This window comes from Helianthus annuus, chromosome 1, assembly GCF_002127325.2.
Source record: "Helianthus annuus cultivar XRQ/B chromosome 1, HanXRQr2.0-SUNRISE, whole genome shotgun sequence".
Taxonomy (NCBI): Eukaryota; Viridiplantae; Streptophyta; class Magnoliopsida; order Asterales; family Asteraceae; genus Helianthus; species Helianthus annuus.
In genome coordinates this window covers 82,432,006-82,448,129 of record NC_035433.2, presented here as the reverse complement: position 1 = coordinate 82,448,129, position 16,124 = coordinate 82,432,006, and the positions used below count along the sequence as shown (strand labels likewise).

The 16,124-nt window shown below is 35.5% G+C and overlaps 1 protein-coding gene across 2 annotated transcripts; it reads right to left on the bottom strand.

Annotated features, from left to right (window-relative positions):
• Nucleotides 1-429: 429 nt before the first annotated feature.
• Nucleotides 430-4,626, bottom strand: LOC110870710 (putative UPF0481 protein At3g02645). 2 transcript variants are annotated; one of them, XM_022119887.2, is made up of 4 exons: nt 4,505-4,626; nt 4,280-4,375; nt 1,559-2,866; nt 430-628 (listed from the first exon to the last, which is right to left on the bottom strand). In XM_022119887.2, the coding sequence occupies exons 2-3, from the start codon at nt 4,332-4,334 to the stop codon at nt 1,566-1,568; spliced, it is 1,356 nt and encodes a 451-aa protein (XP_021975579.1). In that variant the 5' UTR covers nt 4,335-4,375; nt 4,505-4,626; the 3' UTR covers nt 430-628; nt 1,559-1,565. The 2 variants fall into 2 exon arrangements, with proteins under 2 accessions (XP_021975579.1, XP_021975583.1); XM_022119891.2 differs by having other exon boundaries at nt 4,510-4,605.
• Nucleotides 4,627-16,124: the final 11,498 nt, after the last annotated feature.

The following is a 16,124-nucleotide window of genomic DNA, read 5'->3' as shown; positions in this document are numbered from 1 at the left end:
ACGGATCTTGATTAGCTCATAACGGCTAGACTCGTGTACACCCTAAGTGTAACTCAATCTTACTGCTACCACAAACAATGAAATTTCTTTTGATATTGCAAACAGCAGATATATCGCAAATGTTAAGAAGTATACTAAATTGAAAGTCTCATATGTTAGGTAACATGATGAGCAGAATAGTAAAAAGTTTATTGTAACATTAAAGAATGTTCTTTGAATAGTAAATGGTGATTTAGAACCTATGCGTAATGACTTACAATACGTGAGAGTGTCCAAAATGATCATTATCGCATTCAGTTTTACATCATACATGTGTTGCCTAGTTGGAAAATGTTCCAAAGAAAAGGTGGATGATCGACATTTTTCATTTTATAAATTGAATCTGGTTAAGGTAGACACAGATTCAAAAGGCTGCTAAACACATTACGATTTAAAGACCAAGAAATATAGCTCCCTAGCGTTTTCAAAAGTTAAATAAGGCGATAATTAGAGGTATACAACACAGACATCAAAACTTACATCCACGATTCAAGACTTTACATAAATAGGTAACACATTATAAGCACACATCCAAATGTACAACCAAGGATGAAAATTACTTGTGCACTCGATACGATCGATCCTTCACCTGAATATTGACAACAAAAAACAATTCATTAGCATAACTCTAAGCAAGTACACAGCCATATAATAATTAACATGTTCTCCAAGATATTTAAAACATTTTTAAATCAAATACCGAGTCCTCGATTAGGTTACAATATGAAGTACACATAGCCTTATGGTGGTGACCTTTCATGCTAATAGATACAATCTCGTATAATAGGAATATGTATATTCTAGCGATTTAGGCATATCTCTCTCTAAGAATAGGAGATATCGTTTGTATTATATATAGAGTTGTATGTAGGAGATCGGTTATATAAGGGAGGCATAAAGTGCATAAATTTGGGTAATCAATACCCTCACTATATGCTTAAGATAAATTTAGGTAAGCATATAATGGCTAGAGGTGTAAAAAACCCGAAAAAAATATGAAGACTGAACCATACCGGGAAGTTGTTAAAACCCATTTAGGTAATCCATGCACCACCTTTGTTCATCACTTGACTCGTCGCGGGAAGTTGTGAAAACCCATTTTGCAGTCGCGGTAGTCATAAATACTCGCAAAGTTTCAATGTCAGAAGCTTTTATGTTCTTCAGCAAATAAGCAAAACTGAGAACGACTGGAGGTGGAAATCGGATCTTTTCAGAATTTAGCAAAATTAGTGATTTTATTTGCGACCATTGAATTTTGGGTAAAATGGATGGATTTTGTATACATTACAAACCAAATTGGATCAGGTGACCGGATGAGATGTTGACCAGATGAGATGGTGGCATGGGTGGGAAATTAGTTAATTTTTTCTGTTGAACAAAGAGGTCAAAGTAATCTTATAACACGTTTTTACGAGAATTAATTCCGATTCTGATTTCAATGAATTCTATGAAATAGAGGCACCCTTGTATAGATGACAATTGTAATAGTAAAAACAAAAGAAAGGAGGATAAAACTTACAATAAATCTAGGGGTTAATGGTAAAGATGGTCTGAAGCACAGTTAGAGCAAACAAGATGATTCCAGCAAGCAGAGCAATGATATTCCATGGATTACTGAAGTAAGTACGTCTCAACCACGCTATATTTTTTGGCCAGTAATTATTGCAATACTTATTCAATTTTTCCCACTCTTGTTCATAAAAGGAATATACACCTGCCACGTCTTTGCATATGTTGTTGATTATATCAGCAGCTTCTTCATTTGAACCCACACGGTTGTCAAGGACGCGCGAGTTTACCAACCTGGCAACATCTTCTTGAGTATTCACTAACATATCCATGGTAAAGACATATGATGTTATATGATAATGAGTTTGACATGATTGCTCATATGCAATGAGATTCCTTAAAACCAACTCACTGAAATTTTCAACTATCAATTTTGGGATTCTAAGAGTAGGCTTACCCCAAGGACCAAAAAAACATGGGAACCTATATAATTTAACTTCCATCCCCATCATCCATGTTGAATTTTCATTAGGTTTGAAATGCACACCTGCCCTTTCTAGATCTACAGCTGATTGGATTCTTGTGTATAACAAACCCGGTTTAATAGAAGTCGGAGGCTCGTAACATTGGTGTAGAAGGCTAAGAATATGTTGAGTGGTATTTGTGGGAATATTGTCAGTGTTTAGATATCCATCAAAGATGTGGAGGCTTCGTAGAATAGGATCAATATAGTCAACAAGGGAGGCCTCAGGCATAAATTTCAATACAGTGCCCTGAAATACTGCATCAAGAACAAAAAAAGGGATCTGATTTTCAAGCAATACCAAGTCATAAATTACATTTTGTATTAGCAACATATCTCCGAAGTATGATTTGTTAAAAACCATCCACATTTCGCGACTGAATCCAAGTATAAAACAAGCATCCATAACCATCATTTTGGTAATTTCAGCATCCCCATATGTCTTGGTCCAAACATAACATGCCTTTATTTGTTCCAGTGAAGCGTACACCTTCTCCACACATGAGTTCAATATTTCCTCTGGTGGGGAATTAGTACTACTCATTAGATTACTCAGATAATTTGCTTTCCGCCCTTCAAAGGCTTGCACATTTTCATCTTCTCTGTGTAGAGGTCCAATAGAGACCACCCGCGGGTTGAAAAGACTTGGATTTAGATCCCGTAGTGTGCGAGGTGCCATGTAAATCGATGGCGAAAACATGTTCGTCTGGATGTTTACCTTTTGTACACAATCAAGAAGACTATGCACGGTGCCTTGAATTATGTTTACCTCTCCAAGCTCCAAATCCTTGTTCTCTGCAATTATTAAGGGTAAGAGAGTATGTACAATAAATGACCAAAATGTTAGTATTGTTGAAGATTATGAAGAGCTAGCTATATTGTACATTCTCATTTGATTACCTGATTGAAATGGAAATAAACAACCACACCATTAGTCAGAACATCACATTACTTTAAACTAAACTCTAATCGATGACCATATTGATCTAACCAAGTTGGCATAATTTGACGTCTTGCCTTATTAATAATACCCATCACTGTTCATGAAAAATCGTGATCACATGATAAACAAGGTCATCTAAAAGGTTTCTTTGATTAAGGTTATATTGTAGAATTCTTGGCCTCTGATCCCAAAGAAGATGATTCTTTTTTTCTTGAACGGCCAACAAAATTTTATTCATTTATCAAAAGACCAATGATTAGTTAGCCCACCCAATTACATACACCAACTAAGACAAAATACCACCAAAGAAGATGATTCTAATAAATTATATTAGGTGCTGAACTAGTTTGTAAAATACCATCAAAGGCATCACCACTTGAAGATATTCTAGGGAGTACAAAAATTTTAATTGGTTAATTTGTTTATATTTATACTAGTTTACAATCCTGTGTATTACACGGGTTAAATTAAAAAAAAAAAAACAGATTGCTATTATTTTAATTTATAGGTGTTATAAACCCGTGTATTATACTTGTTGAATATTGAAAAAATATGCATCATAAACTTTTATATAATCTTTATCACACGGTTAAAGAATCTAATAATATTATAATCTTATACATTCATAATTCACAAATCTTATCATACTGGGTTGAGGAAATATAAAATATAATCTTATTATAAGGTGTAACACAGTTAATAAATATAATAATATAATAATCTTATTACACAATTGAATATGTGTATTACGCGACCCACACTGATAATTACGCAAGCCATATTTATAACTACGCACATAGATAATCACATAACTTGTAACAATAATAGTTACGCAACTTATATGATAATAATCTAACATATTTATAATCACGCATATACATAATTAAGCATGATATGTACTCAACGCTTAAAAAAGTTAATTAAATAAATAAAATAGCATATTTTAATATAGGCATAGGTAGTTTATATTTCTAGTATTTTTATTTTAAAGTTTTGATCAAGTTATTGCAAATCGTGTAAGTGGGAGTTGTTTGATTTGCATATCTGGTTAAAATTTACAGTTTTCCATGTTATATGCCCAACACCATCACGTGATTGTTTTTACCATGTCACTTTGTTGACATAGCTGCCACATAGCGTTTAATGCCCTCTCTTCATGCTCTCCCACACCGTATAGTCTAAGTTTACAATAACTAACTACTAAAGAGAATAAGCTACAGATTTGTTAACTATATTGGAAACAACAAAATCAGTTAACAATTTACCAGGTGCCATGTACATCGATGATACTTCTCGAAGCTCCAAATCGCCTTTTTCCATTTCCTTTGCGATTATGAGTCAGACCAGAATAAAAGTAGCAGCTGAAAAATCAGAAAACAGGCTTTAAAACTTAAAATAACAAATGCATGGAATTGGAATTAGCAACGATATGATCTTAACAAATGAAATCATATTTAGCCTTTAAAACTTAAGTTAGCGTTACTACTTACCAGACCTTAAAATCGAGTTGCAAAAGAGGGAATAGGGTGGTCGTGTAGATCTGATCTGCTGAGTGTTTTGATATAGAAGTCAACCGCCAATAAGTTTGGATGGACAGGAACTTTATTGTTATTTGCTAATAAGTTTGGATGGACAGGAACTTTATTGTTTGTTTTATGTTATTTTTGTCTTTTTTAATTTCAAATTTCTTCCCAAACAATAAATAATATACACCTTTAATCTCTTAGTTTTATTTTTCTTTAATAACTTTGAGTAAATTGCCATTTTAGTCCCTGAATTTTGTCCAAATTTGCCATTTTAGTCCAAATAGTTTTTTTTTGCCTCTGGGTCCCTGACTTTTCCCTTTTGTTGCCATTTTGATCACATACACTAACTCCATCCAAAAACTCCATCTTTAACCAGGGGTATTTTGGTGATTTTCATTTTAAATGTTTTCAATTGCCATTTTGATCCAATTCCAAAAAATCAAAAAAATTCAAAAAAATAATAAAAATTCCAAAAAATTCTAAAAAATAATAAAAATTCCAAAAAATTCTAAAAAATTCTAAAAAATCCGTTTCGGCGCGAACCGTTTCGAACCCGAACCGTTTCGAGCTGAACCGTTTCGAGCTGAACCGTTTCGACGCGAACCGTTTCGACCCGTACCGTTTCGAAGCCGAACCCTTTCAAGCCGAACCGTTTCAACCCGTACCGTTTCGAAGCCGAACCATTTCAAGCCGTACCGTTTCGAACCGAACCGTGCCTTATCGAACCGAACCGTTTCGAGCTGAACCGTTTCGAGCTGAACTGTTTCGACGGTTCGGGTCGAAACGGTTCGGTTCGCATCGAAACGGTACGGTTCGAAACGGTTCGCGTCGAAACGATTCAGCTCGAAACGGTTCGGGTCGAAACGGTTAGCGTCGAAACGGTTCGGTTCGAAACGGTTCAGCTAGAAACGGTTCGGTTCGAAACGGTTCTGCTCGAAACGGTTCGCGTCGAAACGGTTCGGCTCGAAACTGTCCGGGTAGAAACGGTACGGGTCGAAACGGTTCAGCTCGAAACGGTTCGGGTCGAAACGGTACGGGTCGAAACGGTTCGCGTCGAAACGGTTCAGCTCGAAACGATTCGGGTTCGAAACGGTTCGCGCCGAAACGGATCTTTTGGATTTTTTTAGAATTCTTTAGAATTTTTTAGAATTTTTATTATTTTTTGGATTTTTTTTGATTTTTTGGAATTTTTTTGATTTTTTGGAATTGGATCAAAATGGCAATTGAAAACATTTAAAATGAAAATCCCCAAAATACCCCTGGTTAAAGATGGAGTTTTTGGATGGAGTTAGTGTATGTGATCAAAATGGCAACAAAAGGGAAAAGTTGGGGACCTAGAGGCAAAAAAAACTATTTGGACTAAAATGGCAAATTTGGACAAAACTCAGGGACTAAAATGGCAATTTACTCAATAACTTTCGTATGTTAGTGTATTTCATAAAAATTAATTATGTGGTTGTATTCGAAATAGTGGTATGGTGACGAACCGAGCTGGCACTGCACGGATATCGATCGGTGTTTAGGGTGTCCGGGGCGCTTTGCGAGGAGGGTTGCGGTGAGGTGAGTCCCCGAGCGGGAACACCGCCGCCATCAACTCGGGGAGCCTAATCGGGGAATGGGAGCGGTGGGTGTTCACCGATGAGAGATCCATGTTCAAACCATAGTCACCTAATTCGTGGTTCGCTCCGGTTCGGGTACGCGGTTCGGGTTCGCGATTCGCTAGATGGCACGAATTCGGTACGGACAGGGGTAGGTTCATTTCGGTACGATCCGGTACGCTATTCCGGTACGGTGTACCATTTATAATGTTCATTTTATATTTTTTGTGTACAAACTTATAAGTTTGAAGACCAAATGTAAACTAGTGAAGATAGAGGGGGTTAAATGTTAAAATAAAACAACTAGTTATACACTTTATATGTAAAAATTTAAAGTTTTACATACTAAATGTAAAGTAGTAAAAGATAGAGGGGTTAAATGTTAAAAATTTCTAAACTTATTTAAACCTAAAGTTGAAACCCTAAGCACAGCCGCTATTCTCCTTCTTTCCTGCTGATATTGCAGCACCAGAACCAGGATTCCCAAGTTACGAACAGCCCTGGAAACAAGAATTGGAACGATCCAAATTAACGAATTGAAACGACGAATCAAACCTTAAATTCGCGAATTGATAGCGAATTGGTCCGTATACGAATTCCGTACCATACGAAACGTACCAATTCAAAATTCGTGCTATTTTGGGCGAATTCTGTGACTATGGTTCAAACAACTATATAGCCGTTATATATATAAAAAAAAAAAATTCTCAGAGTAAATGGACACCCTAAACACAAAAGAACGGTGACAAAAAGAATGCTCAGAGTAAATGGACAGAATACAAGACATATATGAACAAAACATAGATCTAACTAAAGCAGTTGACTCAGTAATGCACTCATTTTGACACCAGATTCGGCACTAAGAAACACCAAACTGTACTAGAATTTAAAACTTTCTTTACTTGACTTTGCGCAACTATAAATGGTATTTGTAGAACCTGGTAGTGCGAAACAAAAAATTACCCGATCTCACGTACACGAGGCTGATTTTTTAGAACAAATTTGGTCAGTTTCCATGTTATTATGCCACAAGTTAGATTCAAATAATGAAATAAACACACACAATCAACATCACTCACTCTGAAATCTTAAAAAAAAAAAAGCTTCTAAGTGTGGAGAGTTGACAACTTTCCAACAACAGAATGGCTGCACTCCAAATTATGTGTCTGTGTATAACCCAAATGCTTAACCTTTAATGCAATAATCAAGAATCTGATGGCACATGCTTGGGAATTCATATTAATTCCCAATACATGAAGATTAAAAGATTGGAGACAAAAAAAATTCTCAGAGAAAACGGACAGAATACAAAACACATATAAACAAAACATAATCTCATGAAATGAACAGCTTACAAAAAAAAAATTAATAGTAAGACCGCCTGTAGCGGGCGTTAACCATCTTCCACCTCATCAAGACCCCGCGCTATGGGCGTGAAACGGAGTGCAAAAGGGGTGTGGCGTGAAGGCTTGGGGTGTGGGGTTAGCAGGGCCGTCCCTAAGAATGATATAAAACTTTTGGGCCTTGTGCGAGACAAAAAAGTTGGGCCCCCTCCCTATAATTTAAACTCATCAATCATATATCAAAAAACTACAATACAACGCTAATTGTGATAACATAAACGAAACAAAAATAGTGTAGCAAAATGATCAAACTTACTTACTTAAACAAATATTGAGACACTTCTAGAGTTTTTGGAAGTAAAGGTCTCGATCAAGTATTTATAATCCATACCGATTCTTCTTTATATTTCAATGTATCACAATTATCTATATTCATAAACTAAAGTGAATGCACAACTTAAATTAGCATTGATTAAAAACAAGAAATCTAGTTTTATCTTACAAATAAATTGATACACCTAACATTAGTTTCAACACCTGGACAAGCAAAAATAACTAACACTTTAATCTTCTTTAGCAATAAGAATTGTAATATATGTGTAAACATATCCAAATTAGTTTGGCAACACGAACCTTGTCATACAAATAAAATAAATAGAACCAGATACTGAGTTCTTCTAAATTTATATTGTAAATGGTTAAATGAGAAACGAGAAATAAAAAACCTACAAATTTAAAGAAGTAAAAATGTGAAGGCTTTTTTTTTTTTTTTTGTAAATTGTTAAATAGAAGAAAAAAATCAAACAACTTGCAACTTTATGAAGGCCTAAATTTAAAAGTGAAAAATCAAACTAAAAAATAAGCTAACTAAAACTAAAAGATAAGCTTGCAAGTTGGTATGAGTTTCCCCCAATTAATAAGCCTAGAAAACAAAAGAAAATTTTTGAACAAAAAGGACATCATGGTGGGAATCGAACTTGTAATGGTAAGTTCATCACATCACACCCGCATCCAATATGCCAAAGGGGGAACTTGTATATTAATTTTCTACATCAAAATTATATATTAAACGCATATATATTTTTTAAACAATATTGGGCCCCTAGCTGCTTTGGCCCTGTGCGGTGGCCCCTCTCGCACAGGCCCAAAGCCGGCCCTGGGGGTCAGATTCTTTTCTAACCTATCAACACCCAACTCACCATAATCTATTCCAACACCAGATTCTGCACTAAGAAACACTAAATTGTATCAAGTTGTCTGCTTTCTTTACTTAACTTAGCATGATATTCGAACCCTAACAATCTATAAATTATTTAATCCAAAGGCTCCCATCATTTTTTACATTTTATAGATAAAACACACCTTATAGCTGAACCTCACCCACATATTATATTAGTAAAAACATTATTCGTATATAAAACAGGCTCGTTGTGAGTCTAGCCAAGCCTGATACAAGTTTTTTTTGGGCTCAAGCACGGACTCATTTGTAAATGAACTTATTTTAAGGCTCAAGCTCGGGCTTGTTCCAGCTCGGATCAATTCGAGCTTACAACGAACTGATCTCGATTAGCTCATAATGGCTAGACTCGTGTACACCCCTAGGTGTAAATCTTACTGCTACCACAAACAATGAAATTTCTTTTGAAATTGCAAACAGATTTATCGCAAATGTTGACCTCGCCATGCGGTCGGGCAGTTATCCCAACGCCAATGCATGCAATCCAAGTTGCCGATCATACCAGGCAAACCATGCTCATCCGAATGTACCTCGTAGATCTTTTGAAGGTCGTCCCATGTGGGCGTTCTAAGATAACGCGCACCATACAAATCAATAATACCTTTATAAAAAAAACATACACAAACATAAGCTTCAAAAAAATTGTAAACATTATAGTAAAGTATATGAATTGTACCGCGACAAAAATTCTCCAAGGTGTCTCGCGTTGTTTTCTCGCCCATTTTTAAATACTCGTCGTTGATGTCGGTTGTGTTTCCATAAGCAAGGATTCGTAGCGCCGACGTACACTTTTGGATACCGGTAAATCCAAGTGCCCCCCTCGCATCCGCTTTTTGTTTAAAATAATCGTAGTTGGCTTCCAAGTCGTCGACTATGCGTAGAAATAACCGCTTACTCATTCGGAAACGACGCCTAAAAATCTGGTTCGAAAATGTCGGCTCCTCATCAAAATAATCTTTCATCAAACGATCCTGTGCCGCGCGTCGGTCTCGTTCAATATAACCTCTTTTTTTTTTTTTTTTTATTTCTGGTTCGGGGCGGCGACAATGCTTCACATATCTCACCGCTAGTTGACAAGCACTCGTAACCGCCTCTTACTCGACCTCCTCATCGGTGGAATCATTGCCATCTGCAAAAAACTCTTTGTAGTAAAATTTACCATGGATGAAGAACTAGGGGAACCCATCAATTTTTATAAAATTATAGTGTTTTTGAGAGAGTTTTGAGAGAGTTTTTATAAAATGAAGGAGTTTATATATATGGAGAGGTAAAAGGTTTTAAAAAAAATATCAAGTAGCCGTTATACTAGCCGTTGCTAGTTTCTCACTGGCCAGTCAACCCCCATCGAAGCGTGATTCAAAAAACGCCAAATCGAATTTTGCCCAAAATAACGCCCAAACACGCCGGAGTGTAGTGGCGTGTGGGCGTTTTCCGGCGTTTTCTTCGAAATGTTTTTTTACAAATCACGTCACATTACGGGCGGTCTTAGCCAAACCAAACCCATTTGACGTGAGGTTCCTTTCTTCAAGGCCGATTTGGGGTCTTTTTCAAAAATATTTATAATAATAATAATAATAATAATAATAATAATAATAATAATAATAATAATAATAATAATAATAATAATAATAATTTTATATTTTAATTATTATTACCAGTTTATAGTTTATTTAAAATTTATAAATCTTTTGCCTCTTTCCACTTCTAATCAGTTCAGTTGTATTTCTGTATAAATTGATCACTATAAAACCGAAAATAATGAAATAATAAAAAAAATATTTATTTGACAAAACTGACTAGAGTTCCAAAAACACACTTGTAACAATATTGGATGCGGATGTCGACGGATAAAAATCTGGAAGTAGCAGACGATTCTATTCAAGTGTGGTAAAGAGGAAAAACACAAAAGACAGGAGGATCTCAATAAAGCATAAATATCAAAGGTTACAAACAAAAACACAAAGGATGCAAACATATATATAGTCCTTTCTTTCTTTTTTTCTTAAATTTTAAATATTAGTGATTGATTGAGACCTAAGCAACTTGCATTTATTTCTTTTATTTATTTGAAGTTTTTTTTTTTTTTTTTTTTTTACAAAAATTGGATATTTTTCGTATGAACTAAACGAGTTAATTCAAATTCATACGTGGATTTAATCGTACCGGTTTACCTAGAGGTTGATTCTGGTTATGCTTTATAATTAAAGTGTCATATAGGTTAAACGGGTAAAGTCACAATAGTCAACTAAACGAGAAATGGGTCAAACGAGTAAAGTTGTGCAAAGTGTATTTTAGAGTTAAATGCCATTTTTTTCCAGTGGTTTGCGTCATTTTGTTAGTTTAGTCAAAATGTTTGAAACGTTGTCATTTTAGTCAAAATAGTTTTAAATGTTGTCATTTTGGTCCACTGGGTTAACTCCATCCCTTTATTTTGCTAACTAGAAGGGCGTTTCAGTCATTTTATATGTAATTTTGTTAACTAGAAGGGCAATTCGACCATAGAAAATGATCGAATTACCCTTCTAGCTAACATAAAAAAAGGACGGAGTTAACCTAGTTGACTAAAATGGCAACGCTTGAAACTATTTAGACTAAAATGACAACGTTTCAAACCTTTGGACTAAACTGGCAAAAATGACCCAAACCATAGGGACTAAAACCTCCTGAATCACTGAATCCAATATTTTTGAAATAATATAACTTTTTATGAAATATATAAAAGTAAGTAAAAAATTTTTCTTAAAAATAACAAGTTTTGTAAAGACATATCACAGTCAAAAGTGTAAGAACCGTTCGCGTAAATAAATAAAATAAACAATATTTTATTACTGATTACAATACAAGGAAAGCTAAAAATAAAATACTAGAACAATTACAACTGAAATAAACCAAAATACAAGAAAGGGGTAGAAACAGAGTGGCTGAGTCACGTGTTCAACACGCTTCCCTTAAAACAAATTCCGAGTCTCCCAAGAGTACTCGTTTTGTTTCCCAGGGTACAACAGCCGGAGCAGTAGTACTGCCGGAATTCGCCTACAACCCGAAGGTTACCTTGAAACTTGCACGAAGAAGATGATTAGAAGTAGGAGGAATGTTGTTTGCATAAGCTGTTGTTGCTGGTGTATCTCTGATGTGGGTATGGAGCTGTATTTATACAGCTCCTAGGTTGAAACAGTCAAAACGAATTAAATGAGAGGTTTAAATTGCATTAAACGTCTTCAATGCAATTTAATACGTCATTTAATTCTCAGTCATTCAATGCTGGAAGCTTCTGCGCGCGCGCGCGCGCCCATGCGCGGTGCGGCATCTTGGCTCACTGCCATGCGCGCGTGCGCCACACTGGCCCATGTCCATGCGCGCTCATGCGCGGTGCGGCCTCTTGGCTCAAGGCCATGCGCGGTGCGGCCTCTTGACTCAAGTCCGTCCATGCGCGCGTGCGCCACGTCACCTGTGAGCCTATACGTGCGCGCCACACAGTCGCGCCGTATTGGCTCACTCTGGTGCGCCGCGCACGACACAGCAGGACCCATGCACCATGCGCCCAACCGCGCGCGCATGACTGCCACGTCATGCGCCACATCACGTACCACTTGGTCCTTGCAACCCTTGTGCTCCACCACGCGCGCGTGGTCAAAAATACAAAGGCGGCTCTCAAGCGGCGATGCGAAGTGCAAAGTGCGCCATCAAAGCGCCACATTGCGCCTCATCGCGCGCGCGCGAGCGTGTGCGAGTGCGCGTGCGGGTTAGGGTTAGGGTGCTCCGCACCCTTCGCGAGGACACTAGTGTGTGCTTCCATGAAACAATAAGGATGGAGAGTTCCACCTTAAATACCCATTTAAGTTCCATCTCTCCTCCTATGTGGGACAAGGTGCTACTTTCCATTTAGTTTCAACATTGAATGTTCCAAACACCCAACTTTGAGCATCGATATCTCATTCATCTTAGCTCGGTTTTGGACGTGGTTTAGTTCGTTGCGAAGCTCTTCCAACATAGAACACAAACCCACAAATAAATACATAAAACCCGCTCATTTTATCATATTTATTTTTAGTCCAAAATAGGAAAAAACCATTTTCCTATATTTGTGAAAAATGCTATTTTCACCTATTTTTCCAACAAAAAGAGTGCATTTCTGGATTAAAGAGAGCAAAAAGGTGATATATATGACTATTTGATATATCAAAGGTTTGAATTAATATCATATATATTATATGAAAGTCCAACTACGGTACACACTAAAAAGAAGTCTGGTTTCCATCAATCTGTACCTTGATTAAATTTAATGTAACAGGTGAATTCACCTTTTTCTTGGACATCTTTAGCTAGTCCTGGAATTGTTCTTCAAAATAAAAAAATAAATAAAATATAGATACCGAACTTATATTGATGAGGATGGAATTGGCACTAAACTTTAATTATGTTTAAGTTTTCTATGATAAAAAATTAAACACATGTAAGAATACAAAAAGAGTATGACCTGATTTTTAATTCGGCAAATAATAAGATCCAAACTATGTTGATTTTGATTATGTTTTATCTCTAACTAACAAACAACTATTTTTTTATAGAAAAATAACTAAAATGTAAACAAGCAAATTGTCTGCTTATAATGCATAAATCCTCCTAAATCATTTTATTCCAAAAATTATGTCAACCCGACCCATTACGACCTGAAAGATGGAACGCAGAGCTTTTGGTTTTTCCTGAACCCGTTTTGTCACCTTTAGCATTAACTAAATAAATCATTTTTTTTTTTTTGCCGTTCAAAAAAAAAAAAAAAATTGTATGTACAAAGAATTATGAAATGAAATCAGATGGAAAAGACAAGAACTTTAGTAACTCAATTAACAAGACTACAATATATATGTAATCTAAGGACCTCATTTGCAAAACAACAATATACACCACATGTCAGTTTCAAGCATCTTTGGGCTTTTATATATGCTGCATAATTATCAAAGAATAACCCAATGACAAAACCCATTACAATTTGTAATGGGTTTCAGACTTTCAGAAAAAGAAGCATGATGGAAACTAAGAAGTCAATGACATTCAAAAGCAGAAGAAAAGTAAGGTAATTTGAGTGCATTTAAATGGATATTTTTTATGATATTTGTAATTACAAATATCATAAAAAATATCCATTTAAATGCACTCAAATTACCTTACTTTTCTTCTGCTTTTGAATGTCATTGACTTCTTAGTTTCCATCATGCTTCTTTTTCTGAAACAATTCTAAAATCACCACGTTAGTTTTTTAATTAAACAAAAAGGGGTTGTTAAGAGTTGTTAAGTGGTAGCATTTTTTTTTTTAAATATTAAATCCAAACCTTTTTTTTTAGCAGTTAAGGTCTGCCAATAGGTTTCTTTTATATCATTCCACATGAAAAAGGGCAATTACAAAGCAATGGCAGGTAGTCGGGCAACAAGTTGCGCCGCCACCCCCTTTTGAATAGAAAAACAAATTCTACTAAATACAAAGTTTGAAACCTTTAGCGACGAGTCAAAAACATATAACGATATTTGTGTTTTTTATGTTCTTTATCCTTCTCTCTGTCTGTCATTGCGTTTTTTATGCTTTGTTTCCTTGTCCTTCAATTCACTTCTTGATTTTCCGGCTATAGTAGGCAGTTTCTTTTCAGAGTATTAAAACACAATCTGTATAAGATCAAAGTATTCACAAAATGGTAGAAATGTGACCCGTTTACTTATGCATGGGTTGATTTGGGTTATGTATTATCTATAACAGGCCAAATGGGCCAAATCAGTAACATTAGTTAAGAACGAAATGAGTCCAAAGTTGCCCTAAGGTGTATTTCAATGCATACCGACGGCCCCTAAATCCCTTTGTGCAAAAAACTAGATTAATATTACAAGGTAGTTTTAGTAATCATATTTGACACACTAATTATACTCAAATAAATTCCTGGGTGACCGACCATTTTGCCACTCCAGAGGTAGTAAATTGACCCATTTGCATATGTAAGAGTCAAAACGGATTGTGTTTTATCACAAACGGGTTGAGTCTACAAATTTAGTTGAAAGGGAATCAGTTTGGATTGAATGGGTCAAAGGGGTTAGTAGTTACACAAAGTCTATTTTGATTGCATAAAACTCCCAAGTGATTTTATTTCAAAGATTTCAGAATAATATTATGATAAAATTGTTTCTGTAATATCATAAATAACAATTAAAAATGATAAAACGGGCAAATCACTGTTTTGCAGGTCTACCTAGCCTAGTGCATACGAAACTGATTTTGTTTAGGTAGCAACAAGTAACACCCAAGAATCAAGGTTTGTTTTGGGTATTGTAAAATCATAACAAATATTTACGGGTCAACCAGGCCCAACCCGTTTGGACTGGCACTAAAAAGGCTCATTTTAGCCTGCCCGACTCGCCTATCTCACCATTCCTAGTACCATAAATAACAGCATAACAATTTCTTCAAATGGCTGTATGCGTGTGTTTGTATCTCTAGAAAAGAACGTGTCCGAATAAGCTGAACCGTCGCCTTTTCTGATTTCTGTGTCTCCAACAACATCATGAAGATAATGTGTGTATCTGAAATTGACAAAGGATTAAAGGAAGTGGTTTCTTGCAGAAGAAGTCATAGTGGGGTAACAAATTATGTTAATTTATAAGATCTACAGCGCCAGTGAGTTCCCTTGGTCCTAAGATTGTGATTTACAAAGATCAATAAAAAAAATAATGAAAAAAAAGATATAAAATCCAAGAAGCTTGTTTGTAGGTGTGCAATTTGATAGTGATTATGTGATACAAATAATCAAGATCACATAATCAACTGTAAAGGGGCCAAATGAGTTGAAAGTCAAATGTATTTTTAATGCATGAAACCTCCTAAATCATTGTTCACAAATGTTTAATTAAATCTACTGAAAAAATACAGCTTTTGCAATCATGTTTGACACATTAATTATCTATAATCTATATAAAGTAATACACTTGGACAAAAAGTTACCCGCATCTATCAGCATGACAACATGTATAGACCCATGGAAGATTATATGTTTTGATCCATTACCCAACCCACTTATGGGGCCACACTACCGTAAACTAAATAAACAACAATAGCAGAAATGTTGCAAAAGAACGTATGAGAATTTCACAATTTACGTTTTCAAAAATTCTTGCTTTGAAGTTTGACCATCAGTATCACGTTCGAGGATATACCATTATCACCTGGGAATTAAAAGAAAGAAGTATAAATTATCTTCACCCAGATATGCCATGCTTTTATGCCGCAACTTAGTCATATAAAGATCCTACACAAATGTTTAGCCTTTAAACAAACACACATGCTGATATCTTAGAAAACAGAATGGCTGGATTCTGAATCAACTGATGTTTAGCCTTTAAATATGCAAAAAATCATAGATATGATG